The following is a 26638-nucleotide window of genomic DNA, read 5'->3' on the forward strand; positions in this document are numbered from 1 at the left end:
AGTGCAACATAATCCAGAGCAGGCTGAAATTAAAAACTGCTTGCGAAGACCTGTTTCTGTGGAAACTCACTGTCTGGTATATCCATCCAGTCAAGTGTCAAGGGACAAAAACGATCAGAGGGTTGAATCCAAAGAGGTCTGTGTCCCAATTGATTTCTGTCACATTTAGTATTTCTCAATTCAGTGACTTCCCAGGTTTTCGTCATCTGCACCCAACTATTTCAACATTTTCCAAAAGTAGCCTATACACTTTTATATCAAACACTTGAAAACTTGTCCTCACTTCTCTGTTGTTAAGTAATTACCCCTGCTATGCAATTACAGTAGGATTTATGCCACAGAAATCAATAAAACTTATGAAAAAAAGTTGATATACTAGACTTCTCTTAGCTCGGATTCAATTCATCGCAAATAAAAGCCATGTCACACTTGATTTGCTAGTATATTACACAATTCTGACTTTGGCTTAGGAATACACAGCAGTTTGGTAACAAGGCTTAATGCCATTAAATCAGTCTGATGCCATTTTGTCATTTGCATGATGAGAATCAAAGCCATTTCAAAAATGGCCACAGAAATCCTTTTAAGTCAGAATCAAGCCAGTAAAATCAATTATATCATGCTGTGAATTCACCCAGCATGTGAATTACACTCACATAGGTTCAGCACTAATGTGATGCAATGTCACAATATATCCTGGCAAATGCCTTTGAACCACCAGACAACCTGAAACTGAAGTTGCACAGACCGAGAAGTAACACCAACAGAAGATTTAATTCCAGTCTGGAGGGGATATGACTCGATGTTTGATCTGGGAAAACTCTCGGGGAAATCAGAGAGAGTGCAGAATTCCAGATTAACTTTAAGCCATTGAGCCCTGTGAAAGCTAAGCCACAACAGCTCCCCCGCTGTGATCTCATCCACTCTTACCCCCTCTCCTCTGCCCTGTCACCCCTTCTCGGCTCTGAAGCCAGTTTCCTGCCGAAAGAGAGAGGCTTAAACCTGCGGCCAAGAACAACCGGCAACACGAGCCAAGAGAGGCAGATCTTCCCAGAATCTCCACCTCCTTAATCAGGTCAGCTTCTGGACCAGGTTTCCCTGAGAGTGGGCGTTGGGTGTGGACACTAACGGGATGGAGGACAGATCGTGGGTGACTAACCAATACTGGGTGCTATTTGGCTTGAGATATTCACACTTCAGCCAACTCTTCAATATCGGCGTGGGTCACTGCTAATCGTGACTCACTGCTGCTTCCAGATGAGAACTGGAGATGAGATAGGCAACACACTGCTTTGTCTAGTCATGTTAAAATCACAAATCTAGACTGCAGGCATGGCTAAACAGGCTAAAGACTTTTCCCTGGAACCTTTTTTCTTATTTTGACAGATGTTCGAGATAAAAAAAAGAAAAGAAAACGAGGCCTTTAACTGGTCAGTGTTGTAAAACGGCAACCAACAAATAGGCAGGAAATTCCAGCCTGTTGTGTTTGTTTCTTTGGTGTTTTATGGTGGTCTGGCCTCCGAGGCAGCCAGACCTGCCGTATGGGAGCAGGGGAGAGGGGAGAAGGGAGAAGGGAGAGAGCGGATGGGATATCTGAGAGAAGTGCATATTTGCATTTTGCAGCCACAGTCAGAAACACACTCAGCTCGAACCTCTGTGAAACTGCATATCTCATTTACAAACCAGAGAGTGTGTGAGAGAGAGGAGAGAGAGAGAGAGAGAGAGAGAGAGAGAGAGAGAGAGAGACAATTGCGCACTGTCAATAGTTTCCATGACTCCCACACTTCTGCACAGTATAATGTTGGTTATAGTTCATTGCTGTCTACATTTTACTAGTAAATTATAAAAATTTTGAAACTTACTGAGATGAGAGTTAGTTCCAATTCAGCTGTTAAAGGGGAATACCACTCAATTCAACATTTCAGATTTTATTCTAATGAGCAGGCTATTCTGTGTGACATTTACAAACTGCTCTCTTCCAAAGCTGAACACAAGAGAAGCAAGATTCACTGCAGAGCCGGAGCTCTGGAGTCCATTGACACTGAATGGGAGACTTGCTTTGTAAACTCATACAATGTTTGCCTGAACTTTTACACCCAAATAAGCTTTGTGGTACTGCAGTGCTGCCAGTCATCATGAACCAGACAAGAAAGTACTCTTAAGCCATATAAACCCTCCTGCGTACATTTTTCCATCGTTCCTTAATCTTTCTCTGCAATGATGCAATGATTACCGTGACAATGCATGTTAGGGGGCGTTCTGATTGGGTTAAACAGAGGTGAATGTTTACCAAAACAGACTGAACTGTCCCAGATCAAAGAATAGATTCTTTCCAAATGTTAAAACTCCATTTTCCCCTTAAAGCATATTGCATCTTATCCAGTTTGTCAAAATCTGACTATTCAAATCACTGATGGATCCCTCAACGTCAGCAGCATGACAATGTGTTGGCAGTCGTTTACTAGTCTTTTAAAATCTAGAAACCTTGTCAAGAAGCAGTTCCAGATTATTTTAGCTGCGTCTCTCGCAGTTTGTGATATTGACAGGGATAAAATGAAAACATCATGAGGTAAATTCATAGGAGAAATCATTCTAAGCAGTATCAGACTGATGGAAATTACAGGACGATTGGGTCTTTTAAGGGGTGGAAAAAGCATAAATTAATGCTTTGCTGAAAATATAATTGATTTAGTGGCTGTTTGTCTGATGATGATCACAGACTAGAGCGACAGTTTACCCAGATTTGATTTACCACTCCATTACACTATACTGTATATTCCTTCTGACCCAATTTCTGTGCCAGCAGAAAAAAACACCAACTGTGATTTCATTATTTAACTCCTATTGCAACCCTCAAGGTGGTGAAGCAAAAGGTCACTGTCAGCATAGTCAGACAAATACAGAAGTGAGTAAACTATGAAAACTGTCAACATGGCATCACATCCACCAATATGCACAAAAATCTAACTATATTCTCAACATGTAGCCTATATATCTTCTTTTCATTCAGTTTAACACGATTTACTTTGAATTTACCTCATAAATGTTTGGTCAACCAAAATACTTAGTAACACTAAACACTCTTCCCCAAATTAAAAGGTGGGTAAGGCTGAGTTTTAGGTGGGTTTACCCTCCGTTACATCCCATAATATCCAATGGTCTATGTAGATGGTGTGGACCGGACTGCACGAGCTAATTGCAGCCTATAACAGGATGTAAAGGTCACATCTGCCCGCAGGGTGCCAAATGCAGCGTCAGTCCACGCCAGTTTTACAATGTAGGCTAAAAAAAAAAAACATCCGGCACTAAAAATAGAAAAAAGAAAGAAGCCTATGGATGAGTTGCCTTTGCAGACTTTAGATAACTTTGTGCATAAATAGAAATCACAATAGGAAAAGTCGCCGTGCAGCAGACCCTTCCCCCCTCCTCCCCTTCCCTCCACATCTGGTTCCACTCACTATTCGGACTTTTTGGTTCGTGGCATACCGAGGCATCAAATCCAGCAAAAAATACCTTTCAGCATCAATTTGCCAATGCTAACTCTGACTGAAAAAGTCGCTATTAAAACATAAGCATCCAAATTAGGTTCAGGCTCTGGCCGGTTTTCGAGTTTACATGAATGAAAATGCAGCGAGAGTTTGGTAATTTTTTTTTCCTCACCCGCAACGCTCCTCTTCAGTTCCAGACTAAAGATGAATAAATATAAAGTGCATTTGTAAAATAAATGTTGGCGATTTGTCCATGTTCTCCTTGAATCCCAGTTTCGGTGGCGGTCGTTGTCCTGCATGCTCACAACTGCAACACACACACATACAAAACAACAAAACAAAAAAAAAACAAAAAGCTGTGAGCCCCGGAGCTGCAACAGCCGACAGAGTGTTTTATTTTCGGGACGGATAAATGCGGAGTTGGGCTCCGAGTTTGACCGCTAGAGCTCCGTCTGTCTCCCACTGAGTCAGATGAGAGCGAAATGAATGGAGCAGCGTCAACACACTGTCTGTCTGTCTGTCTGTCTGTCGTCTGACTGACTGACTGTGTGGCGTCAGTGTTTGTAGTCCACTTCAATGGTTCCCAAACTGGGGTCCGGGGACCTCCAGGAGCCCCCAAGAGGATCCCCCCCCCCCCCCCCAGCTAAAATGAGGTTTAGTTGAGTTTCACACTTATTTCATTCATTAGAAGTTGGGTTAGTGAGAGAATATACTGTATATGGATGATTATTCTCCACTCTGGTATATTCATTCCTACAGCATAGAGAAGGAAATCCTCTCAGATGGGGAAACCTGGGACAAAACCTTTATTTCATGGTCATCTGTGGGGTTTTTTTTTTTAAACAACCTGTGATTTCACAAAACCTGATGATACATGATTGCATCATTTTTTTTTTTTTTAATTTACAACATAACAGTTATGACATTTTTTTGCACCAAATCTAATCCAGGGTTTTAAACTTGCAGTCTTTTGGATTTCCCCCTTTATTTGTGTTTGTGATTCCAAATCTGTTCTTATGACCATCTGATAAAGCTCAAAAAGTGCTTTCCATTAAAATATAAATACTCAGTTTCGGCCGAAATGTCACTTAGGCCCCTATTGCACCAAACCCTCGAAAAAGGTCATTGTCAGGTAAAATAAAAGCCGGGTAACCTTTGACCTCCAGTGGGTGAACATCACAAGGCGTCACAACCATCATTAAAAAGTTAGATTCTTAGAAAAGCATTTATTCCTGTTTTTCTTCCCCTTAAAAAACCCTATCCTTGTGTAACTTTTATCAGTTTATTTCTTCACGGTGTAAGGTTCCACTGCAGCAATGTTGATTATTACTAACATCTGCTCTGATGTTAGACCATATGCATAAACCCACAGCTGAGCCAAGTATGTCAGAAACCCAAAGAGGTCAGCATGGCCGACCCATCAAGAGTCCCAACTTGGTGACGCGCAATTACCCCAACCAAAAAATCCCTATAATATTCATATAATATTCCAATAAGGGCTTGTGGTCGGCTCCTAAATAGAGAGTTTATAGTGACCTTATCATACTTTTTGGTATTTTTTATAGTGTCACTATAATTTTGGGGACTTGTAGGTCACTCATGATATTATCTAGAATCCTAAATATATATTGCATGTTTGATATAGGTCTTTTTCATAAGGACAAACTAAATCAAGACAAAAACTGGATGTCTGAACTCCTCCATAGAGATGTATGTGTCAAGTGAGAGCTTCTTGGCATCTACACAGATAAAGAATGCAAAAATGAATGTTTGAGGTCTGTTGCCACATTATACGGTCCAATTCTAAAATGTTCAATTTATTGCCCTTCATACATAGTTTCACATGCACGCAGCTTTGTGTGCTTACAGTAGAATGATGAAACTGTGTCTGATCTTATGAGACGTGCCACTACAAGTGAGCTTAACGGAACCTAATGAATGTCAGCGTTTAAATGTTTGTATTAGTGAACGTTACAGTCGTCGTTCATCTCCTGAAAAAGGGAAGCTTGCGGTGATGAGAATGAAATGTAATCTGTAATGGAAATGAATGGGGAAAAGAAAGGAAATGGGAACAAGGCAGCACCTAGGATGATTTTCTAATTTTCTGACTGCTGGCACAGCAACAGCATTGTACTAGCCCACAAAGTCGGCTTCCTATTCATTGTTTATGGAGCAGCGCCAGGCAATGTGGCATCAGTTCCCTGGCTCCTAATTTGAGGGGAGCTGTTCATGCAAATACTGATTTATCTAAGAATAACAGATTTGAATACAGAAAATGAACAATATTCCCCATCTTGGTCGGACTGAATGGAAGTCTTCTCCTGACCATACCTTCAATTTTTATACAGTAAAGTCAATTTTGCACTAATCCAGTCTGAAAAATGAGAAACTGAAATAGAGACACGTGCATACAGGTGTACTCAGTTGCATAGGAAGCACAAGACATTGTTTCAGAGAAAGCAGTGATGGTAAACCCAGTCTAATAAAAGCCAAGACCACAGAACACAAAGTTTTAACCAATAGTATTTAATGGTTTATGCAACTCTCTGCTAAGGCCCGATCTCCCCCCAACAGTACTATTAGGTAAACCAGTCCCTTGCATTTTATTGGCCAAAAAATAAATTCAAACATACCTAAATAAATATGTGTGTTTATGGTAGGGGGCCAATTCAAAACAATAACAGTTCTAATTAAAGGCAACTTGAAAAACACAAACAAGAGTTTTCTCCATAAAACTGGTTAAATTGAAAAGTTTTTAAAAAAATGTAAAAGGGATCATTCGTCAACAGCTTCCACTTCATATCAAGTAACACGACTCTAAAACCATTCATTATAAAAACTGGAGGTGGAACACTGCCACCAACTGGAAGTTATAAGCTTTGGTCACAGGAGTTCGACGAGGAGACGTGAGGGAGGGGGGTGGATGGGTGGATGGTGGAGGGGGGTGGGGTGGGGGGGTTGTAGCTTCTTGTCGTCCTCGTCACAAACTATCTGGGTCTGGAATTTAAGTGGGGCTGGGGGTCCCAGACCGGGCGGGCTGGATGACATAGTGCCGTAGATATTTAGGTTCAGTACAATAACAGGCTGGACTGGTACTCTCAGTCAGGTTCAGGGGGGACGAGTACAAACCAAAGCTGTGAACGTAGGGAGTTCAGACTACCTTGGACCAGAATGGCTCATGCATGTGTAGAGGTGTGTGTGTGCATGTGTGTGTATGGGGCCTTCAACAGTCCTTTCCATCTGGCCAAGCTGAAGCAGTTCTGTACTTCTTTTATTTTCTCTTTTTTTTAGCGGAAAAGAAAAAAATCCCCAAATGCTGAACCCCACTTTTTTTTCTCTCCTTCCCCCCCCCCCCGTCAATGCAGCGCCAAGCCTCGCTCCTCGCTGTGTGAGTCGTCTAGGGCTTTGACCCCCAGAACAATGCCGCCCCATTGGGAGAGAAGGACAGGTAGGTCGGGGTGGGTGGAACATGAGGGGGGATGGAGGGGCGACAGGTGTCCCCTTCCCACCCCGTCCATGACTCCTCACCCACCCCCTGCCGGTGTCCCAGCGGTTTCTCTTGGGCTCTACATGGCAAGGTGGGATGCTCGTGGAGGGGAGGAGGAACGCCATCGGGCTTCGCTTCCTCCACCCCCACCCCACCCTTTCCAATCGGTTCGGTCAGTCTGTTAAGGGGCGCGGGCTCAGTTTGAGGCGCTGCTGTTGGAGGAGCTGGAGGTGGAGGCCATGGCCATGCCCGAGCTGCCCGAGGAGGCCACCGACTTGCGGATGTGGGGCATAAGGAAGGGGTCACTGGCCAGCTGATGCACATCGATGCGGTCCTCCTTACGGTAGACCAGACAGCGCCTTATAAAGGCCTGGAGGAAGAGAGAGAGGGGGAACAGAGTGGAATGATTGGACAATAAAGCAAATATAGGTTCTGTACAGTCTCATGGCGTATTCATGGTTCCGCAAGACAGACCTGGCTAGATAAAAATGATTTCAGAACACATTGTAAAAAGTGCAAATAGTAGGGATGGGACGATATGCTGATCTCATGATACGATTCGAGTTCCCGATTCAATACAACCACAATATGATGTTATAAATAAAAGTTCAACATCGACAAAGTATTGCTATTATTGCTAGAATATAAACAACAACTTAAAAATGTCATCACAAAGTGCAAATAATATAATTTCGATGGAGAGCTTGTGAAATTGTGATGGGCACAGTTTCATTTTTGTGTTGTGATATACACCCACCGAGCACTTTAATAGGAACACCTGTACACCTGCTTATTCATGCAATTATCCTATCAGCCAGTCATGTGGCAGCAGTGCAGTGCATAAGATCATGCAGGTACAGGTCAGCAGCTTCAGTTCATGTTCACATCAAACATCAGAATGGGGAAAAAATGTGATCTCAGTGACTTTGACCGTGGCGTGGCTGTTGGTGCCAGACGGGCTGGTTTGAGTATTTCTGAAACTGCTGATCTCCTGGGATTTTCACGCACAACATCAGTCTCTAGAGTTTACACAGAATGGTGCGAAAAACAAAAAACATCCAGTGAGCTGCAGTTCTGCGAATGGAAACGCCTTGTTGATGAGAGAGGTCAGAGGAGAATGACCAGACTGGTTGGAGCTGACAGAAAGGCGACAGTAACTCAGATAACCTCTTTACAACTGTGGTGAGCAGAAAAGCATCTCAGAACGCAACACGTCAAATCTGGAGGCAAATGTCACTTTGATAGCCGGTTGACACTGAGCTGAAAGCTGATACCTATACCCAGTATTAGTAAGGTGTTCCTAATAAAGTGCTCGGTGAGTCTATATTGAATTTTGATATATATCCCCCCATCCCTAGCAAACAGCCATAATCCATGTCATGACAGGGCTGTGAATTTCATTTCCTAAAGTATATATAAAGTATATAGTTCCTTTCAGTTCCTTAAGTATATACATATCTAAAAAAAAAAACATTCAACCAAAATATGGATTTTTTGTTAACATGAGTTGTCATAAGAGTAGATGGAAGGTAGTTCTCTCTGAATACGAGGAGGGTATTGTGGAGTTGCATGAAAATGCATAGCTGTGGTGTGAAGATTAAATTTTCATAGGTCTTTTACTTCCGTTTATTGAGTAAACAACACACAATTTGTACTAAGTGATGATCTTATGTGTTGTAAACCATGCTGAAGTTTGACAGCGCTCAAGTTTAGCGGGAGTGAAGCGTCTCATGTCTGACTGACTGATCTCAATTCACCGCCTGATACCCACAGAAATGTTGTGCGGGGGAGAAATATGTGAAAACACATGTGATGGAGGTGGAGGCAATTAAATATTAATGAGAGAATTTTATGCACAGCCAAACGGGATCGACAAAAATAAAGCGGTAAGGAGAGAGATTGCAGTACCTTAGCTTCAGGTGTGACTACTGGTTTGGGGGGAAACTGCACATCCGTTGCCTTCAGTATGGTGTTCTCCTGCAGGATGTCCTGCTGGGACTGGTTATGGCCGAAGGGCTGGAGAGGCAGAGAAAAGGAGGTCAAGTATTGTTCAAACAACTGACAATTATCTGAAGGGTGAACCAAATGAATAAACTAAATATGAACAGTTAAATCAGTGTGTGTGCACCGTCAATCTTAACAAGTCATTTAGTCTCATATTCAGTCTTGAAATCTTATTTGATTAAAAGTGGAAAATTCTCCCAATGGGGGTTGAGATAATTCCACTTGTTCCCAATGAAGTTTCACTTGCTCAATTTTCCAGAAACAAGAGTTAATATCATGAGACAAAGCAGAGCCCACACACTCATCTGGTTTGAAAAAAAAAAACCAAACAAAAAAACAATTGATGCAACAATTCTTGAAACCAGCTGTTTTGCATTGGAACCATTGGCAGATTTTTTTCAGTTGTTGTAAATAAATAAAATGCTAAGACTCAATAATAGATGAAATGACTAGATATATTTTTTGAAGTGTGTCTCTTACCTTGCGGCCATACAAACACTGGTAGAAAATGACTCCCACCGACCACACATCAACCTTATTGGAGATTTTGGGCGGCTCCTTCCCGACCACAAAGCACTCTGGGGGCAGATACCTAAAAAGTGACAAAGGGAGCAAAAGTAAAATTAATCACATTCAACAAACCAAATGATCACAGATTCTGTCCAGTCCCACGGGGCCATGATGTATAGACCAATTTAATCATCGGTTTATTTGAATGTGATCTCAGCTCTCCTGCTCCCTAGTTGAGAACCCCAGTGAGAGTCGGGCTCTGTGTGTTTCTTGGTTTGTTTGTTTCTTCGTGTTTAACACTTTTTTGCAATGCGCACTACTTACAGAATTACAGTCTGCATTCTTTAGGCAGCATGGAGTCCCAAGTATTACATACATACATAAATTGAAGCGCTACTTCTACAACAATGTGTTTATTTATAAAATGCTAGAGTATGTGTTTCCTTAATATGATCACAAAGAGATTTAGCTATAAACATAACAGATAACCAATCACTAAACTGCATCAGTCAATGTAAATTTATCAGTGAAGAATCTAGAAGTACGTTCTCCTGTGGGGTGATGTCATGTCACTTGCATTTGCATATGCAAAGAGAATATACACACATATATCTTGCAGCTGTGAAGATTCATAATTAATTCATAATAATATTCACAATAATAAAGTTTTCACAATGATACAATAATTGTATCCCCTTTTTTACATTATATGCTGCTCAATTTAGAGCAGACATGATTTTCTGCTGTGAGGATGTTTGATGTGCACCGTCTCACCCCTGACTGCCTGGCCTCAACTTGCCCCTTGAAGATCAAGGCGCCGCGGTAAAAATAAACAGCACAATTTATCATATCGTTGCTGATTGCACCCCTGCGGCAGGGTGTCATATTCCGGTGTAAAGCTCACCAGTATGTCCCCGCTCCCTGTGACGTCAGCTCCATCCCGTCCACAGAGTTGTAGCTGTCGTCGTCCATGATCTTCGACAGGCCGAAGTCTGTGATCTTGATTTCCCCGCAGGCGGTGCCGTTCACCAGCAGGATGTTACCTGACGAGGGCGAGGAAGGGTTTCACAGGCGTTAAAAAAAGATGTCAGTCATCGTAGCTCAGATTTATATTCTGATTTGTTATCGTGTTAAAATTTACATTTATATAACAGATAGTTCTGATCCCCAGGTCTGATTGGCTGAGTAACATTCGAAGCCATTGTAAAATGCCTGATAAACACACACTGCGACTACATAACAGTTAAATTAAATATTAATATGCTACCTGCAAATCCCCACTCATACTGATGCATACACAACCAGCCTGTTCAGCTACTGTTCAAGAATTATGCTACTTGGCAGAAGAATAACATTGAATTATTTCCAATTAAAAAATTTAAATGAGATTCATTGAACATTTGCATCATTGTAGCTATTGTTTGATAAAAGCAATAAGCAACTTGACAAGTGTGCTTGACTGGTTTTAGAACCGCTAAGAGGCGTTGTTAGACATGAGGCGAAGCGGAGTGAAACCCTCTTAGCTGTTCTGAAATAACTAAAGCAGTGCATCAAGCGGTTTATTAGGTGTTCCTCCTGGATGTTCATGAGCAACACTTTTTGCAATGCGCACTACTTAGGGGAATTACAGAATGAACTGTTAGGGCGGTGCAGAGCCCCAAGCACCAGGCGGTACGGTAGAAGTCACACAAGCGTCAAACAACTGGAGTCTGGTGCGCTGTACATCCATATACTAGGAAGTAGCTTGGTTATTTTCTAACTGTAGAGTCTAAGTCAATGCATGAATTAAATATTTTGTTCAGCGATTATCTTCATTACAACAACACTGTCCTATCACAGCTCTCTGGTGTTAACAGATGGAGTTTTTAAAATCAATTTAGTTTCATTCACTCTAATCATGCATGCCCCCTCACTCCACCACCCACTTGTTGCACACTTGTTGCTTAATTACCTCCAACAAGGAGGTTATGTTTTCAGTGCCATTTGTTTGTTTGTTTTTTTGTCAGTTAGCAGGATTACGGAAAAACTACTGGCCCGATTTTCATGAAACTTCGTGGAAGGGTGCGGATCCGGATCTGACTCACGAACAAGCAATAATAGCACGAACCTTGGCGGAGGTCTGCGCTCTCCGAGTGTCCTTCTAGTTATAATTATTGCTATATGATGTTGCTTATAATGTCAAGGGTAACTATGCTGTGCAAAGACAACTGATAAACAACAACATGCCTCTAATAGCACAATGGCCATTTTAGCGTGGAGACCCACCAGGTTTAAGGTCGTAGTGGATAATGGGCGGTCTGATCTCATTGAGGTACTTGAGGGCGTTGACAATCTGCATGATGATGGAGCGGCCCTCCTTCTCTGACATCAGCTTGTGCTGCTTCAGGTAGAAGTCCAGGTCGTTGCCCTCGCAGTACTCAAGGACTGTGCAGAACCTGTTCCAAAACAAGGGAGAGGCACTGAATCACTAAAGCAAGATTTAGCACATCCAGTCAAAACAGAGAGTCAGGAGCTCCACACTGACGAATGAGTGTGCCGGTTTTCATTAAAAAATATTTTGCCTTGACGTGAGCTTTAAATTTTAAAGAGGCAGGCAATTGTTTGAAAGGAAAGGACTTACGAGTCAGTGTCAAGTGAAAAGTAGTCGTAGAGTTTGACTATCCGTGGGTGGTCCAGCTCTTTATGAATTCTATATTCTCGGCATGCATGTCTGCAACAGAAAGACCATTATTAACATTTTATGTATTTTACCTCAGTTATTCATTTTAAATGTGGCAATTCACTAAAGTGAAATGATAAACAATACATGCAGAGAATAATGCAATGGGTACATGAATTGAAATTGAATATCACTCATGATGGAAATAGCCAGTATTGCGTAAAAATAGCACGACACTCACTTGTGGTAGTTTTCCTTCTTCTCGTCCCTCCAGTTCTTGTTTAACTGGTGGATTTTGACTGCAACATACCTTTGCTCCGTTAGGTCAAAGGCCTGGAAAAGAAGCATCTCCTATTAGTTAGGAATTGCACTTGGCACAACCTTGCTCTAGCTGGGATGGCCAAGAGACTCTGCTGCACATTAAAGGGCTGCGCTCATTCATCATTTTTACAGTGATGATAGCAGCTTCTTGGAATGACTCTCAAAATCTGGCACAATCATTTACTTCAAAATGTTGACGTTAATGTAGTGCAACGTAATGTAACAAGCAACCGCAAGTATTTTCCAAAGTATGTGCAGCCATTCCAGTCACTTTCAGACTATCTGTGAATAGCTTTGACCAGTCCTGTGTGTTGGAAGTGTTTTGTGTATGTATGTATATGTATGCGTGTATGGGTGTGTGTGTGTCACTTTCTGGCTAAAGCCTAATGCTGTCTCTTCTCTTTCTGATTTATGAAATGGTTTGGTCTAGGTTTACATTCACCAAAAAATATATATTTTTTGGCACACATCAATCAGCCGCATAATATCAGTGCTCATTATGACTTAAGATACTTGGTGAAAAAAACACATTTAAAGATAAGTGTGTTGTATGTCTACTGTAAGCGTATCCATATTGAGCAACAACAGCGCAGAATTACATTTGTGTGTAAAAGCACAGCAGAGGAAACATTGCGTAAACAAAATTTTCACAAGGCCCCACATCACACTATGCAAAATGCATGTTTTTGCCTATAAGGTTATCTGTGGGAAATATGAAGTCGCTCCCACCTTGTAAACTTCACTGAAACCTCCCCGTCCGAGTAAATGGAGTAGCAGGTAGCGGTCATTTAGCGTAGGGTGGTCTTTGAATCTGTATGTGGGGAGAAAAAAAAAAGATTAAATTGCCTATTTAGACAGAGCACAGAGACACACCAGTGCAGCCAACATGATGGGCATCTAGTAGTGGTAAAGAGCATTAAACGCACTGGGAATTATCCTCGTTGTGGATCCTCTTGAGCTCGCGAATGTGCAAGTTCCGCACTCGCTCCAACCTCTCCAGCTCCGCCTGGATCTCTGCCTCCTCCTGCGAAAGGACAGACAGAAAAACATAAAAGGTCAAAAAGTGGTGCAATCAACAAAAAAGTTAACTTTTAACAGACTGGAAACAAGTCAGCAGTAAGCAGTAAACATGTCCTCCCCCACAAATGATGCAGTCCCACTCTGGGCCAATCAGTAACAAACATGTCAGACATTACCTTCTTAAGATGACCTAGTCTTAGCTTGAAGATCTCCTCTTGCTCGTGGTACTCTGCCTGAGATAACCTGCGAGGACACACAACCAGCCTGAGTGAAAATGACAAAACAGCACTGACATCCAAGAGAAGACAAATAACAAATAAAAAACAGCATACGCTTCGCTCTCTGCTCCGTTGGTCTTGCTCTTGCGTTTGTTTTGCTCCAGGCTTGGCGGTGGAGTCTGGGCCATGGAGGGCGGCTTGCGCTTGGCCAGCAGCTTCCTCTGCCTTTCAATGTCCTCTCGCTGGGAGTTGATCCTTTCCTGTTGTCTGGAAACACACGGGCGGACATGTGGTGAGGAAGTCAGAGCCTGTTCAGTCAAGTTCCTTATTCAGTTGAGCTCTGATTATGTTAGAGGAAATAAGTACAGATCCTATCGCACATTTGTGGTGATGACATAATAGACCTAATTAATAATCGGTTTGTTTGAATGTGAGCTCAGCTCGCTTTTAGCCAGACATCACGGTATTCCAGCAGTCCATGCAAACTAATAGAGGAACCCAGAAGTAAGTTCTCCCATTGTGGGATGTCACTGAATCTCATTTACATATGAAGATGATTAAGGAAAAATCGCAGCTAAGATGTTAAGATTTATATTTAAGTTGCATTTTCCCAATACCATGGTTTACTTCCTTTTAATTAATTAGACACTGTACAATCCAGAACAGGCTTGGTTTGTTTCTCCACCACACCATCCCATATAGACAAATAAACTGCCTCATTCTCTCTGAATAGTCCAATTTTGGCTCTTGAAGACCACAGCACCATGGTAACAAAAAAAACAGGCCAGACTAACAGGGAGGGTGTGTAGAAGAAAGGAGAAGGAGCTTAAAGTTATAACATGGAGATCCTCACTTGATGAGATTCTGGAAGGCATATCCGTCCGTCCACTGCTCTGTGAAAGAGGCCCCGTGTCTTACTGTGGTGAAATGGCCCAGTCGAAGTCTGTCCTGCATGCTCTTGTCCCGACACGCCATCTTCTCCTGCTTGGACTGGAGGAAGAGCACAGAGAAACACAAACATCAAACCTGAGTCAGGTTGAATATCTTGGCGACCAACAACTGTTGATCTAAGTGGCTTAAATCAGGGGTTCCCAAACTTTTCCATGTCAAAAACCAACAAGTAGAGGTGCTTTAGACCCCCATTTAATAAGTGTTTTTGTCCTAGAGACCCCATTCTGCGAAGGGGAGATAACAATGGAGCCTCACCTAGTGCTGACTTCTAGTAATTAACTAAACCTCCAATCCTCATTTTGCTTGTGACCCCCTGGAACACCCCTCAAGGACCCCTGCGGTTTGGGAACTAATGGCTTAAATAGTATAAAGTCATCATGCTATCAGAAGAACATACTTTCTCGATCAGCAGCTTCTTGGACATGGTCACACACTTGTTTAAGCGTTCCTTGTATCGCTCCAGCATCCTCTGCTGTTCATCAATCTGTCTCCGCAGGTCACAGTTTGCCTGAAGCAAAAAAACATACAAACAAGCAGGAAAAAAGCAGGTTTAGGTGGAAAAACAACAACGACGTGAACAGTAAGAAAGTAAAACTTGTTTATACACGTACTGACACAGATTAAAAAGGTATGTGACAAGTCTAACATGCCTTAAGTGTAAAAACCAAGACTGAGAACATGATCTCAAAGTAAAACATAATGGCAAACGGATGGAGGTGTAATGAGATTAGTACCCGCAGCAAATCATCTATTCGGCCCTCCTTCTTCTCCAGGTCAGAGTTCTTGTTGTTCTCCATTGCTGTTAGTTTCTCTATGGTAAGGTCAGACTACAGGGCACAGTGAGGAAAAAAAGATTTGATCATTTAGGAAAAAAAAAAAAAATAGTTATATGCCAGGTATCAATAACAACAGAAATGCGACAGGTAGTTCTATCTAGCAAATGCGTTGCTGATGATTCCCCCAATTTATTGGTTTCTAGGCCAACTCTTCAAGAACGCCCTCTCGGGTGTTACTGCAGTATTAAATCACATTAATGGCCAGCTAGCTGATGGGATGTCAAGTACCTGTGTGGCTTTGTGGAGCATGTGAAGCGCGGCAGGCTTCAGCGAACACGACGAGTGCTCTGTGTTGGCCGAGCTTAGAGAAGACGGGCTTCCCTGCTGCACCTGGGAGGCAGACACATCCAAACAATAAAAACCTATTTACATACTTAGGGTGTCTGCATATTTCATCATGTTGAATTTAAGACACTTTAAAGAGCTTTTAATGCCAGTTAGAATAAAATATACGACCAATTTGGCAAACGAAATAAGCGTGAAAATGAAAAACAACTGTAGAACCTCTCTGATTTCTCACCAGAAACTGCAAAATTTTAAGACCTCTAAAACTAAAACAGTATTCAAAACCTTTCCAGGCCTTGAGTTTACCAAACCAAAGGAAATGTGGAATAGCCTCCTCCATTAAAAGGTCCATCCCCTCAATCGACTCATTCAAAACTTGTCTCAAACCCGTTTCTATACTTTAGCTCTTGACTCTGTTCTGATCTTTGACTCTGTTTGATCTTTGTCTGCGTTTGTGTTATTTTACAGTTTTAAAGTTATTTTACTGTTTCTGCTCTGTGTTCCTTGTCTTCGTTGTTTTTCTTGGTTTTATCTTTTCAACAGCACTTTGGTCAATGATCATAGTATTACATGTGCTTTATAAATAAACTTAACTACAGACGCTCCAGATTCTGTATGGACCGTGCTCACAGACCACATCAAGTTTTCCCCAAACCAAAAGAAGGAACTTCACTTATAAAAGTTAATAACAAGCTGAGAATGGCAGGACAGAGTGCTGAGAGCCGAAAGAGAGGGTGAAGAGAGGGCGACCATGCTCACCGTGACAGGCGGGTTGGAGAGGGAGTGCTGTGGGGAAGAGCGGACCACTGGTGGAATCCCCCTGGCGGGACTGGTACCAGGACCACTACCTCCCGCAAACTGACACACACACACACACACACACACAAGACAGGAGAGATGGAAAGCAATTCAGTGGAAAGACCAAAATGACTAAAAAACAGCGGCTCTCAAACAGTTTCATGACATTGTCCCCCTCCCCCCTGTTTTAAAAGATTTTCCCCAGACAAATTTTATTATTCTAGATTTAGTGTTGAATTGTAGAACTGTCTGTTGTGGGATTGGGATAATTTCTACTGAACTATAGGAAAATTAAACTGTCACCGGACCCCACTTTGAGAACCACTGGACCACAAAAAAAAAGCACATAAGGCCTTTTTGTTAGAAAGAAAGGATGGAAAGTTATGCACCCAATACTGAAGCAAACTTTTTAGAAGACATCAACTCCGCTGGATACACACTCCGCACAACACACACAGAAACGAGAGAACGAGACTTGCTGCCACTCACCTCAAAATAATCACTAATTTTATGTCCCCTTGCTCCTGCTTTGCCTGAAATAAACAGAGGAAGAGGGAGTAAGAGAGAGGCTGGAACGCGGGATACATGATGAGAGGATCACAGAAGAGGGGCCGGCAATCTCACCTTGGCTGCTGTCAAAGGGGTCTGCTTTCCGTTTTCTCGCTCTCTGGTCGTTCGCCTTTTTCTCTGGAGTCTGTCAAAATAGTAATGAGGAAAAAGTGACTAGGCTGCATGCACAATAAGGTAGCGCGGCGAGATGGTTGGCATCAAAAAATCCTGTTCCGCACTCGGCAGACAGAGACTAACCTCTAGTTCTTTGTCGCTGAGAGAGCCCACACTGCATAGACTTTGATTGGATGACTCATTCTGACCTGAGCCCTGTTAAGTAAAAAAAAAATATATATAAATAAAAAAAACATAAAAAGGAACAGTTAATACAAGGAGGCACAAAAGACAGTGTTGGAACATGTATTTGTTGTGTTTGTAGGCAGCTGTAAGGGAACACAAACAGAGTTGGAAATCGGAAAAAGAAAAAAAGGGGCGAGAAACGGAGGGAGAGATAAGGAGGTTTGGCTGAGCACCGTCACCATTGGCTTCACACTGCATCTAGGCCTATATCAGTCCTAATGCCGGTTCCCTAGGTGATGCCTGTCAGTCAAATGAATCACATCAGAATTCAGCAGGCACTGTCCAATCAGGGGGAGATACTTAGTCATTCAGAGCACACTAGAGCTCTCTCACTGAACCCTCCTAAAATGGCTGAACATCAGGCATGCTGCTGGGGATGTATTCCTCCCTCTGTCTGTCACCTTTAGATAATGTCATCCATTTTTCTTCCGTTCACTGCGGTCTTAACCATTCTTTTCTTTTGTCTGCGGAGAAAGCCAATGAAAGATGCTAGATCCAAGAGTGACAGCTTGTTTTTACCCAACAAAATCTTGGTTGTTTGATCAGGCTTGTTCAAAGGGAAATGCACTTTCCAACAATTTGAGCAGGCCCCTCTCTGTTCCACTACCAAAGGTGTGCTAGCTCTTTGTCCTCACAGGATATCAATTTTCCTCCCCTGCCGCTACTTTTATGCCAACTCAGTGATGACAGAGAGAGCAGCAGTGCCACGGGGCTGTTCAAGGTCAAGAAAAAACACTAAGCTGCTCTGTGACATCCGAGGGGCTTTTAGACCACCAACCCATATTTCTCTCTAGCCCATTTGTTGACACACTTCTCTCTCGCTTCCCTCCCTCCGCATTGCATCTCTTGTCATACAGGGCGGCTGTGGCATGATGCCTTAGTGGGAGCCGCCATTTTCTCTGCGGCAGCAGCCATGCCATGCTCTGGGCTCAGCTCTGCCTATGGCTGGCACAGGGCCCACTCCTGGCGCTGACTCTCGCTCCCTCACTGTTCCAAGATCACCTTCCGCAAAGGCAGCTCCATCCATGTAGCAAGCTAGAGAGGCGGAAGACTAAATGCTGCCTCCACTCACACCTGGTCAAGAACTATTTCTGCATTCCTCCCCTGCCTTCACTCCCCCCACCACCCCTGTCCTGTCTGTGGCCTTTTTGGCAGGCATCACCACTTGCATACACAGCCACTACATCATGAGCCAGGGAGAGATGCCATATCACACCAGCCAAAAAACACAGACACAGCTCAACCTTCTCCAGAGACAGAGACAAAAAAAGGAGCGGGGCCAGGCTTGTCCAGGCCAAACAGCACAATGATACTGAGGCAGAGTGAGACAAAGAAAGGAAGACAGACACAAAGAAAATGTGTAATCAAGAAAATCTGTGATTATGAGCTCTTTGACAGGAGGGAGCTCCCTTGCTCCACCTCCGCGACATCTACTGTAACACAAACCTTAGCCACGCCGACCCCGGTGAAGCGAGCCTCCAACAGCTCCTGCCGTCGGGGGTCCAGGCTATGCAGTTCTTCCATCATGGCTGCAGAGACAAAAGCAGAGAGAGATTAAGGAAGATGTTATAGGGTCTGGTATATTTCAGTGGGAGTGACAGATCACCATTTCGAAAGGTACTGGTTGTGATGAGTCATGGCTATATGGATGTGGAAAATTCCTGTTGTGACTCATCAATAAGCCTGACAATAGGGGAAGATGTTTGCCAATATCATGTGTGTCCAATAAGCAGTAACCCTAAAATGCACAATCTGGACAAAAGACAGTTAATGTGGGATATTGAATGTACATCAAAGATGTAGGCCAGATGTGTAGAGTCACTGCCTGGAAAATTATAGCATCATGTGATAAAGCCCTGACGTTATAGGCGTACATGGCGCTGGAGTTATGAAAGGTCACTAATGGTGGAACTGCCAAGTATACTCACAGCAATGGAAAAGGCCACATTAGACAATAAGTGCCTGGCTTGCTAGCTTGGGCAAAGGTTACACGCCCAACGTTTACTGTTATGTCCACCTATGTCTTGTACACATTAACTGAATAGAGTAACTTGCTGTATTTGTGTAACATTTAGGGATAAATGGTGGCTCATAATGATTGTACTCTCAGACATGAGCTTGTTGGCTCAGCTATGCTGACCATCGTAACGACCTGAAACATCATCAGTGAATGATCAGCAAGCTAGCTACAGAAATGAGCTAACAAGCTTGCCAATGTTGGCTAACAGTTACCATTGCAATCTGAGCTAAGGTTAGTTAGCAGACTGATTTTGTCAGGTACCAAACCAGACAGAGGTGGATTAAGGTTGGCCATTTATCATTACCTACTTAGGTAAAGAAATACAACTAACAGACCTGACACAGCTATTGTCCACCACAGTGAATAATGTCACCAGCCACACTACACACCTCAGCTAGCTAGCGTTAGTTAGCTAACAGGCTAACACTCGTCTGTCAAAAAGAAGCATCTTCTCGGTTCTGTGTTGTCAATCTGTTCGGTTGTCGTGCCACGACGCCCGGGCTCAGGCAGCACCGAGAGAGCCGCCCAGATCCGCTTTCTGCTCGACAGCCTAGCGGGCTACTTACTGTAATAAATATCTCCGCGGTCCTCCGGAGGGCCTGTTTTTGCCCCTGAAATAGTCCCCGTTGTCTCCCCGGTGCTCAGCAGACCCTCCCAGGCTAGGCCGCATCCACAGCCGCGTCCCTCGCGTGCCGATTGTTAACGATCAAGACACGGGAGCGCGCGGTGTGGCTCACGGTAGACGACGGAGGATTCCCTCGGAGGCCCCGAGAACCTCGGGTATCCCAAACCCGCCTTTCTGTACTCCTTAGGCGGGGATCCCCACCATCACATTCCTTTCTCCGAGGACCATACCGTGCCTATGTCGGGTTATCTCGTTCCACACAATGGCGACCCTGTAGTTTCTCCGTTTTTCTCCCGGTATAAATGATTTCTTTAAGCGACTCCCTGTCTTTTCTCCCCCTGTGAGATGAATTCGGGTCCGGGGTTTTCAGCTCGATCAAAACAAAGTTCGGCTCCAGTCGCCTTCCTCGCCGTGGGGGAAAAACCCGATCTGCCACGGAAGTTCTGTTGTTGCAATCGTTTCAGTTTAATCCGGATCGATTCGGTTCGGTTCTCATGTTTTTGCAATGTAAACAATAATCAGTAAAATCTCATATTTTCTCGTGAGATTGTTCCAAGTATTTGGCTCCTCACCTTCGTTCAGTCCACGCCTGCCCCCAAATCTCCTGTCTGGACCAATGGCAAATCCTTTAATACAATACAATTAAACAGCGCCCACCCACCCGACAAATGATCACTTATCAGAAAGTTGCCATACCCATGATGACCATATCCACACATTTACATTATATTCCCAATAAATCGTGAAAATACATAATTTCTGTGGCCTACATATTATATGCCAATTGTAGAGCATCCATTCCATCATATCAACAGGAGTTCAAGAGGCTAAGCATGTGATTGGAAGCAAAATAATTGCGCAAACATTGTACCACATTGGTTTTAATCACTGATAGTGTATAACTGACTGTAAATGTCTTGAACTTTACAGCATATGAGATGATGGGTGATTATTCCTTTGTTCAGACAAACACAGCATCAATCTGAGTGCACTTTTAAAGTACCAAAGGAACATTCTCAGGTGAAGATTTACAGTTTTATTCATTTTGAAGGTAAGAAAGGTTTGTGATGGTCTCTTGCCATTTGTTTTAAAACACCAGATCATTACAAATAACATTTGGCTGAATAGAAACATTCGTATGAGGGGTAACCAGCCCTTTTTTCCCAGATTACTGAACTCATCAGCTGACAATGATCAGTCATTTTCACTTTTTTTTGAGTCAGGGAGGCTGCAAGCACCATCAGGACGCCGGCCATAAAACAACTCCATCCACATTATAGCAGCTGATACACTGTCAATCCAGTTCCAGCTCCTTTATCTCAACCACAGTAGAGTCTCTTCCTTACATCCTCAGACAGCACTGCCTCGAGTTCCAGTGGCTGGTTTCGGTCGTGGTTTGAGGAGAAACCGGGTCTCCTCCGGGCTCAGCCCTGCGTCTCCGGCGGCTGACTGAAAGCCTTGCGGTACTTGCACTGGATCCACACCCTGTACATGGTCAGCTGCTTGCCTCTGTTCACCTGCAGCCTCCTGTCCACCAGGTTCTGCACTTTCTCGAGCCCTGCCTCGGAGAACATCTCATGGAGCTCATCTGGAGACAAAAAACAATTGAAAAATAACTACATATACGCATAAATATTTTTAGAAACACGGACACAGGATTTCTAATCTTCTGTTTTTACCTTGAGTAAAGAAATAGACCCGTGTCCCGTCACCGCGGACATAAAAGTTTTCCGACAGACACCTCCCTAAGAGGAGGAAAGAAAAACGTTATTCTACAACAAATCACAGACGTCTAAATCAACATTCAGCACAATTTGACACACACACACATATATATATGATGCTGTTTCAGTATAACATAACTTGTCTTTTAAGGCACTGGAACTGCACAGATCTGCGACATGGCGGCCTGCTCTCAGTCTAACCTTTCTTGAAGCGGAGCTGCGCCATGTCGTAGCGGCCGTAGTCCCTGAGCAGCATCACTCCCCCGGGCTTCAGCAGCCGAGCCAATCTGCTGATGGACGTCTGCATTCTGAGAGAGAGAGAGAGAGGGGGGGGGCTTTGAAATCAGCAGACAAACTGTATTCAGTGACAAATGCGGGGAGAGAAAGAAAGAAAGAGAGAGAGAAGAAAGAGGAAGGAAAGGGTCTTACTTGTCAGGATGCAAAGCTGATAGCACGAAGATTAGCACGACAACATCAAGGGTTCCTTCGGGGACGGGGTAATTGGCTTCCACATCACTCAAGTCATGAACAAAGGCGAAGCAGCGCCCGGGGTCGTACTCCGGATTAGTCTGATGACAAGAAGGCCGATGTTAATTCATCCGTTAGCCCACAGCTCTACTGATGAATACATCTATCAGCCACATCGTCCTTTCCTTCCTCCCCCCCTGCCTCTCCCTCATCTCTCACCTTGACTAACTCCACAGCGGTGCTGGAAAAATCGCAGCAGTAAACAAAGAGTCCCGGGTCGCTGCAAAAAAAAACAAAAAACGATGCAGCAGTTAGAGCTTGAAGTGTGTGCATCATAACAAATGTTGCCCATGTGTCATTATCAAACATTGCTTGAAACTTATACATGGAAATGCCCCGCCTGCACTCACTTGTTGGTCTTCAGAATAGGGAAAACAGTGTTGCCGACACCGCAGCCAACCTGGCAGGTGAACATAAATTCATACAGCATTAATTCTGTGGACTCCATTTCATTTCCCAGCCAATGACAAACATTAAACGCATAAAGTAGCTGTTGTTTCAGGAGGATGAATCCTGACTAGAATTCTACCACCTAGATTTTTGCCTTTTTGTCATCAATGCTTATGGTAAAACTTTGTCTAAGTTGCTTGGGAGAACGTCTCCAATCCATTTTCTGACCTCCAGGATGCGGTATGTGGCAGAAGAGCCGGGGAAGTCACCGTCGTCGTGAGGCGGACAGGAGACCTCCCTGCCTGGTTCGTGGTCCAAACCGTCCTGCTGCTGACTGTCGTCTGTGCCGGGCTCTTCAGGACGGGACTCGTGGTTGAGGCAACACTGCGGGGCGAGCTCCGGGAACTCCGTGAAGAGCCAGTGACGGTCTTTGAAAAAGCGATTCTCGTGGATTGTGTAAAAATCATTCCAGTACTCATTCGCCCGGTTGTCATATTCTTCTGCAAAAACAGTAAGTCACAGTTTGAGTGAGTGGTCATTTAACATATTGGCATATATTTATCTCAAACCATGGTTAATACCGCTAACTAAAACAAATATTAAGCATAAGCAAAGCATGAAACAGATTATAGTGAAAGTCAAAGTTTGACTGAAATAGAAAAAAAAATTACATCCAGCATTATTTTCCATTTTAATTGTTTGGCCAAAGCCAATTATAGAAGAAAACCATTTAGAAATGAATAAGAGCCACATTTGCAGTGAATACATTAATGCCCAGCAGGGATATTCTAATGGTTTTTTTTTTTGCACTGATCACATGAAAACTAAACTAAAACAACTGGACAACTGAAATTAAAATTAATGCAAATACAAAATTGAGGAATGCTGTCCCACTGTCCAGGAACCAATAGTGACTAAACTTGATCTTTAATGCCAATCATACTCTGAGATTATTTATTTATGTGTATGGGCCATGAGTCTAAACTACAATAACAACCTTGTTTCTGTGCAGGGAGTGGCTGACTGTTTTCTATGACCTTCTTCTTAGCAGCTGCCTCTTGTTCTTCTGTCCACTCCACATTGTCCCTGTTGACAACAGAACAACATTATCCACTGTGGGTAAAGTGACTTGGTGGAAAACAGTAAATAACAGCCATGACAATTGGGCAAACATGCAGTGATAATTCCTGTTATTTTCATGTGATTTTCATGATTCTTTGACCTGAGACTAGTCTGAGGACCAGGTGAAACTGGAATACATGGTTTGGTTTGGTTTGGTTAGTAGCCACACAAACATCAGCAAAGATTCACCACCACGAAGTTAGCGCTAAATTAATGAGAGTTTGTTAAATGGTTGTGATTTTGCCCAAAATATGAAGCAAGTCCTACTGTCGTACTCTATTGCGTTAAGAGAACATTACGCCAAACTCCATTAAAATGTGGCAAATTTGACGTTGCCTTGCGTATTGGCAAAGGTATATACCACATAAAATATGACTTGAAACATTTTCTGAATCCCTAGGAGCTACTCTTCAATTCGGCGTACATATAAACCGTCAATCAGCACATGTCTCAATAAAATGTCAACATTTATAAGTGGTTCACCCGTTATTCCCACTATCATCTTCCACTAATACATTGTAGTGGGCGGTAGCGAGCGGTTAGAAAAGATTTCAAGTGCTGCTCAGGGGATTATATGTATAACGAATCGGAAAGAGGGTCTTAACGGTTCAGAAAACAATCTTATCCGATAAGGCAACATTGTTAATATAGTTTGTACTATATATCGGTGTAACTAGCCTACTACCAGAGAACCAAACCATGTATTCCAGTTTCACCTGGACGTTTTCACTCCCAGGCCAAAATTGGCTACTGTTAAGTAAAGTGTTACTGTTAAGTGTCAATCAATAACTATCCCAAATAACTTCGGCCTATAGTTAGCTAACGTCAATTCAACAAAATAGCGTCTATTACTAAGTAAGGGAAGGATGACTTGCTGAACTAATGTTAATTTCCCAGCCAGGAGACACTGGCTCTGACAGAGGAACACATCAGCAGCATCTGTCCTGCTGTGGCTTCATGTTGTACCGACCATGCGTTGTGCTGGAAGACTTGACGCGGGTCGGTGAGGAAACGAGTCCCGAACTGAGGTCGTTTCGCCTCTCCGGTAGAAGAATCTGGCAGAATTTGTCCAGTTTCCCTGCCTTCTCCCTCCACTCCAACAACGGCATGGGGCGCCGCCATGTTGGACTGACGCGGCGGAAGGGACGCGTGCTGCCTTCAAGTGCTATCGGGAAAATTGTAACAACGAGGTGAGCGCTCACGAACGCTCCAACAAGGCGGTAAGTACAACTGGCGTGTAAATAATTGCTGTACGTTTCTGTTTTCTTTAAACACAAAGTAGCCGCTGCTTGATGCTGCTTGATTTCTGAAGTAAGACACCAGCCATCAAAAAAACTACTTTTGTTACAGGGTCCTAAAAGTACCAGAATGCACGACAAGACATATTTAGGACCAACTAATACAAAGTCGAGGCTTACGTGGAGTTCATGAAGGCAGCATAGAACATGTTCATTGACAAAGTGACTGCAGTAAATAATTCTGCTTCTATGAATTCATTCTCCATAGTCCGACTAGACCGCTCATCCAGCTCTGTACACATGGGCTATAGTGCTTAACAGTAAGACGACCTGCGCAGGGACTCTCGGCATATTTTAGGATTTACTTCAATATTGGAGCAGATGATCAATGCAGTGTTCATACAGTAGAGGGAGGCATATCCCAGCAGTAACTTTGTCATGGTCTATGAGGGGGATTTGTGTTTGAAGCTCTTGTCTCCCTGTGTTTTGTATAATGATTTTCTAAGGCACAGTTTCAGTGTTTTTTTGTGTGTAGCGCTCTATGATACAGTATGGTGACTATCCGAATGGAGCTATGACATCAGTGGGACATCATGGTTTATCCACATCATCACCGTTAGATGAGTGAATTATCAAGACAGAGTGTGTAAGGTTGGCCGATTGGTTGAGGCACAAAAGAGATGGTTCTGTTCTTTCAGTCCAGGTGTTTTATTTACAGCAGTGCGTTCCCATGCAGCTTATTTACAGTGCAGACAAGTTTGGCCAAAATGCAGAAAAAAGGAAAAACACAACTTGCAAAAATAAACAAGAAGAAAAAATATACAAGGCAAAAATTAGATATACTTATAAGCAAACTGCACTTTAAGGCAATGCCCCTTTAGATAAGGGCCCTCTGCAGCTGATAGTGTCCTGACCTGCCTCAGCAAGGTCTGCTATGCTCTCCCAAGGAGCTCCAGCCTCCACCTTTATATAGTAGCTGGCTCCTACTAAGAGACATCAATTATGAACTGATAATCAATTATCTCCTTGCCATATTCCCCTGGTTCAAATTATCACACCATATTATAAACAATCATAATAAGGGTCATTAGACATTTCCAATCACAATTGAACAACTCCAAACACATTTAAATAACATTTCAAGAAACACCATTAAACACCCCTGCCACTTTACCACACTTGGTCCGATCCCCCGGAAACCCCCCCTCTAGAAAAGGAAGTGGAACGCTCCGTCTCGGGTTTTCCGGGTCTAAAAGAGAGGATCGTCCAGTGCAGCACAGAAACAGGTGACAAACAATTCATTTGTGAAAAGTACATAAATAAATACTCATTTAATTACAAAGACTATATGTCTCTTGTCTTTTCATTTTACATTGCAATGTTTTATGTAAATGAGTTACACTACAACTGGGTCGCTATGTATTAACGCCATATTGGTGACCTCCGACATCACAAACAGAGAGAGGGAGAGCGAGAGAGAGAGAGAGAGAGCAAACACAACGATA

The 26638-nt window shown here is 43.1% G+C and overlaps 3 protein-coding genes across 4 annotated transcripts in view; all 3 read right to left on the reverse strand.

The window, feature by feature from the left end:
• Nucleotides 1–3787, reverse strand: part of mrc2 (mannose receptor, C-type 2) — a 34347-nt gene extending 30560 nt beyond the window's left edge. Inside the window, exon 1 of the mRNA XM_071520065.1 lies at nt 3661–3787. Within this exon, the coding sequence (XP_071376166.1) occupies nt 3661–3787 (127 nt within the window). The remainder of the gene's footprint in view (nt 1–3660) is intronic.
• A 2227-nt stretch (nt 3788–6014) lies between these two features.
• On the reverse strand, nt 6015–20690 carry tlk2 (tousled-like kinase 2). 2 transcript variants are annotated; one of them, XM_071520069.1, is made up of 20 exons: nt 20073–20690; nt 18933–19015; nt 17385–17456; nt 17202–17271; nt 17067–17110; nt 15723–15824; nt 15393–15485; nt 15056–15166; nt 14561–14697; nt 13822–13974; nt 13666–13732; nt 13396–13493; nt 13199–13280; nt 12390–12481; nt 12110–12199; nt 11755–11924; nt 10394–10532; nt 9460–9571; nt 8884–8991; nt 6015–7345 (listed from the first exon to the last, which is right to left on the reverse strand). In XM_071520069.1, exons 2-20 carry the CDS (start codon nt 19011–19013, stop codon nt 7172–7174), a joined length of 1995 nt encoding a protein of 664 aa, XP_071376170.1. In that variant the 5' UTR covers nt 19014–19015; nt 20073–20690; the 3' UTR covers nt 6015–7171. The 2 variants fall into 2 exon arrangements, with proteins under 2 accessions (XP_071376170.1, XP_071376169.1); XM_071520068.1 differs by lacking the exon at nt 20073–20690 and adding an exon at nt 16539–16637 and having other exon boundaries at nt 18933–19028.
• Nucleotides 20691–21004: 314 nt separating this feature from the next.
• Nucleotides 21005–25017, reverse strand: mettl2a (methyltransferase 2A, methylcytidine). Its single transcript, XM_071520072.1, has 9 exons — nt 24866–25017; nt 23771–23859; nt 23002–23273; nt 22734–22783; nt 22543–22603; nt 22285–22424; nt 22057–22163; nt 21811–21876; nt 21005–21719 (listed from the first exon to the last, which is right to left on the reverse strand). Exons 1-9 carry the CDS (start codon nt 25015–25017, stop codon nt 21556–21558), a joined length of 1101 nt encoding a protein of 366 aa, XP_071376173.1. The 3' UTR covers nt 21005–21555.
• Between the last annotated feature and the right edge of the window lie 1621 nt (nt 25018–26638).

Source organism: Centroberyx affinis, unplaced genomic scaffold, assembly GCF_046629955.1.
Source record: "Centroberyx affinis isolate AG114_WGS23_722 - 3 ecotype Tasmania unplaced genomic scaffold, CSIRO-AGI_Caff_v1 ptg000765l_1, whole genome shotgun sequence".
In the NCBI taxonomy this organism is placed as follows: domain Eukaryota; kingdom Metazoa; phylum Chordata; class Actinopteri; order Beryciformes; family Berycidae; genus Centroberyx; species Centroberyx affinis.

Excerpts from the sequence above, each read along its gene's own strand:
- mettl2a (XM_071520072.1), bottom strand. The coding sequence starts at position 25,017 with ATGGCGGCGCCCCATGCCGTTGTTGGAGTGGAGGGAGAAGGCAGGGAA. Across the intron at positions 22,425-22,542 it reads CCGCTGTGGAGTTAGTCAAG|ACTAATCCGGAGTACGACCC; the intron begins GTGAGAGATGAG and ends TCTTGTCATCAG. Across the intron at positions 21,720-21,810 it reads GGTCTATTTCTTTACTCAAG|ATGAGCTCCATGAGATGTTC; the intron begins GTAAAAACAGAA and ends TTTTGTCTCCAG.
- tlk2 (XM_071520068.1), bottom strand. The coding sequence starts at position 19,013 with ATGATGGAAGAACTGCATAGCCTGGACCCCCGACGGCAGGAGCTGTTG. Across the intron at positions 12,200-12,389 it reads AAGAAGGAAAACTACCACAA|ACATGCATGCCGAGAATATA; the intron begins GTGAGTGTCGTG and ends TTTCTGTTGCAG. Across the intron at positions 7,346-8,883 it reads TAGTCACACCTGAAGCTAAG|GCCTTTATAAGGCGCTGTCT; the intron begins GTACTGCAATCT and ends CTCTTCCTCCAG.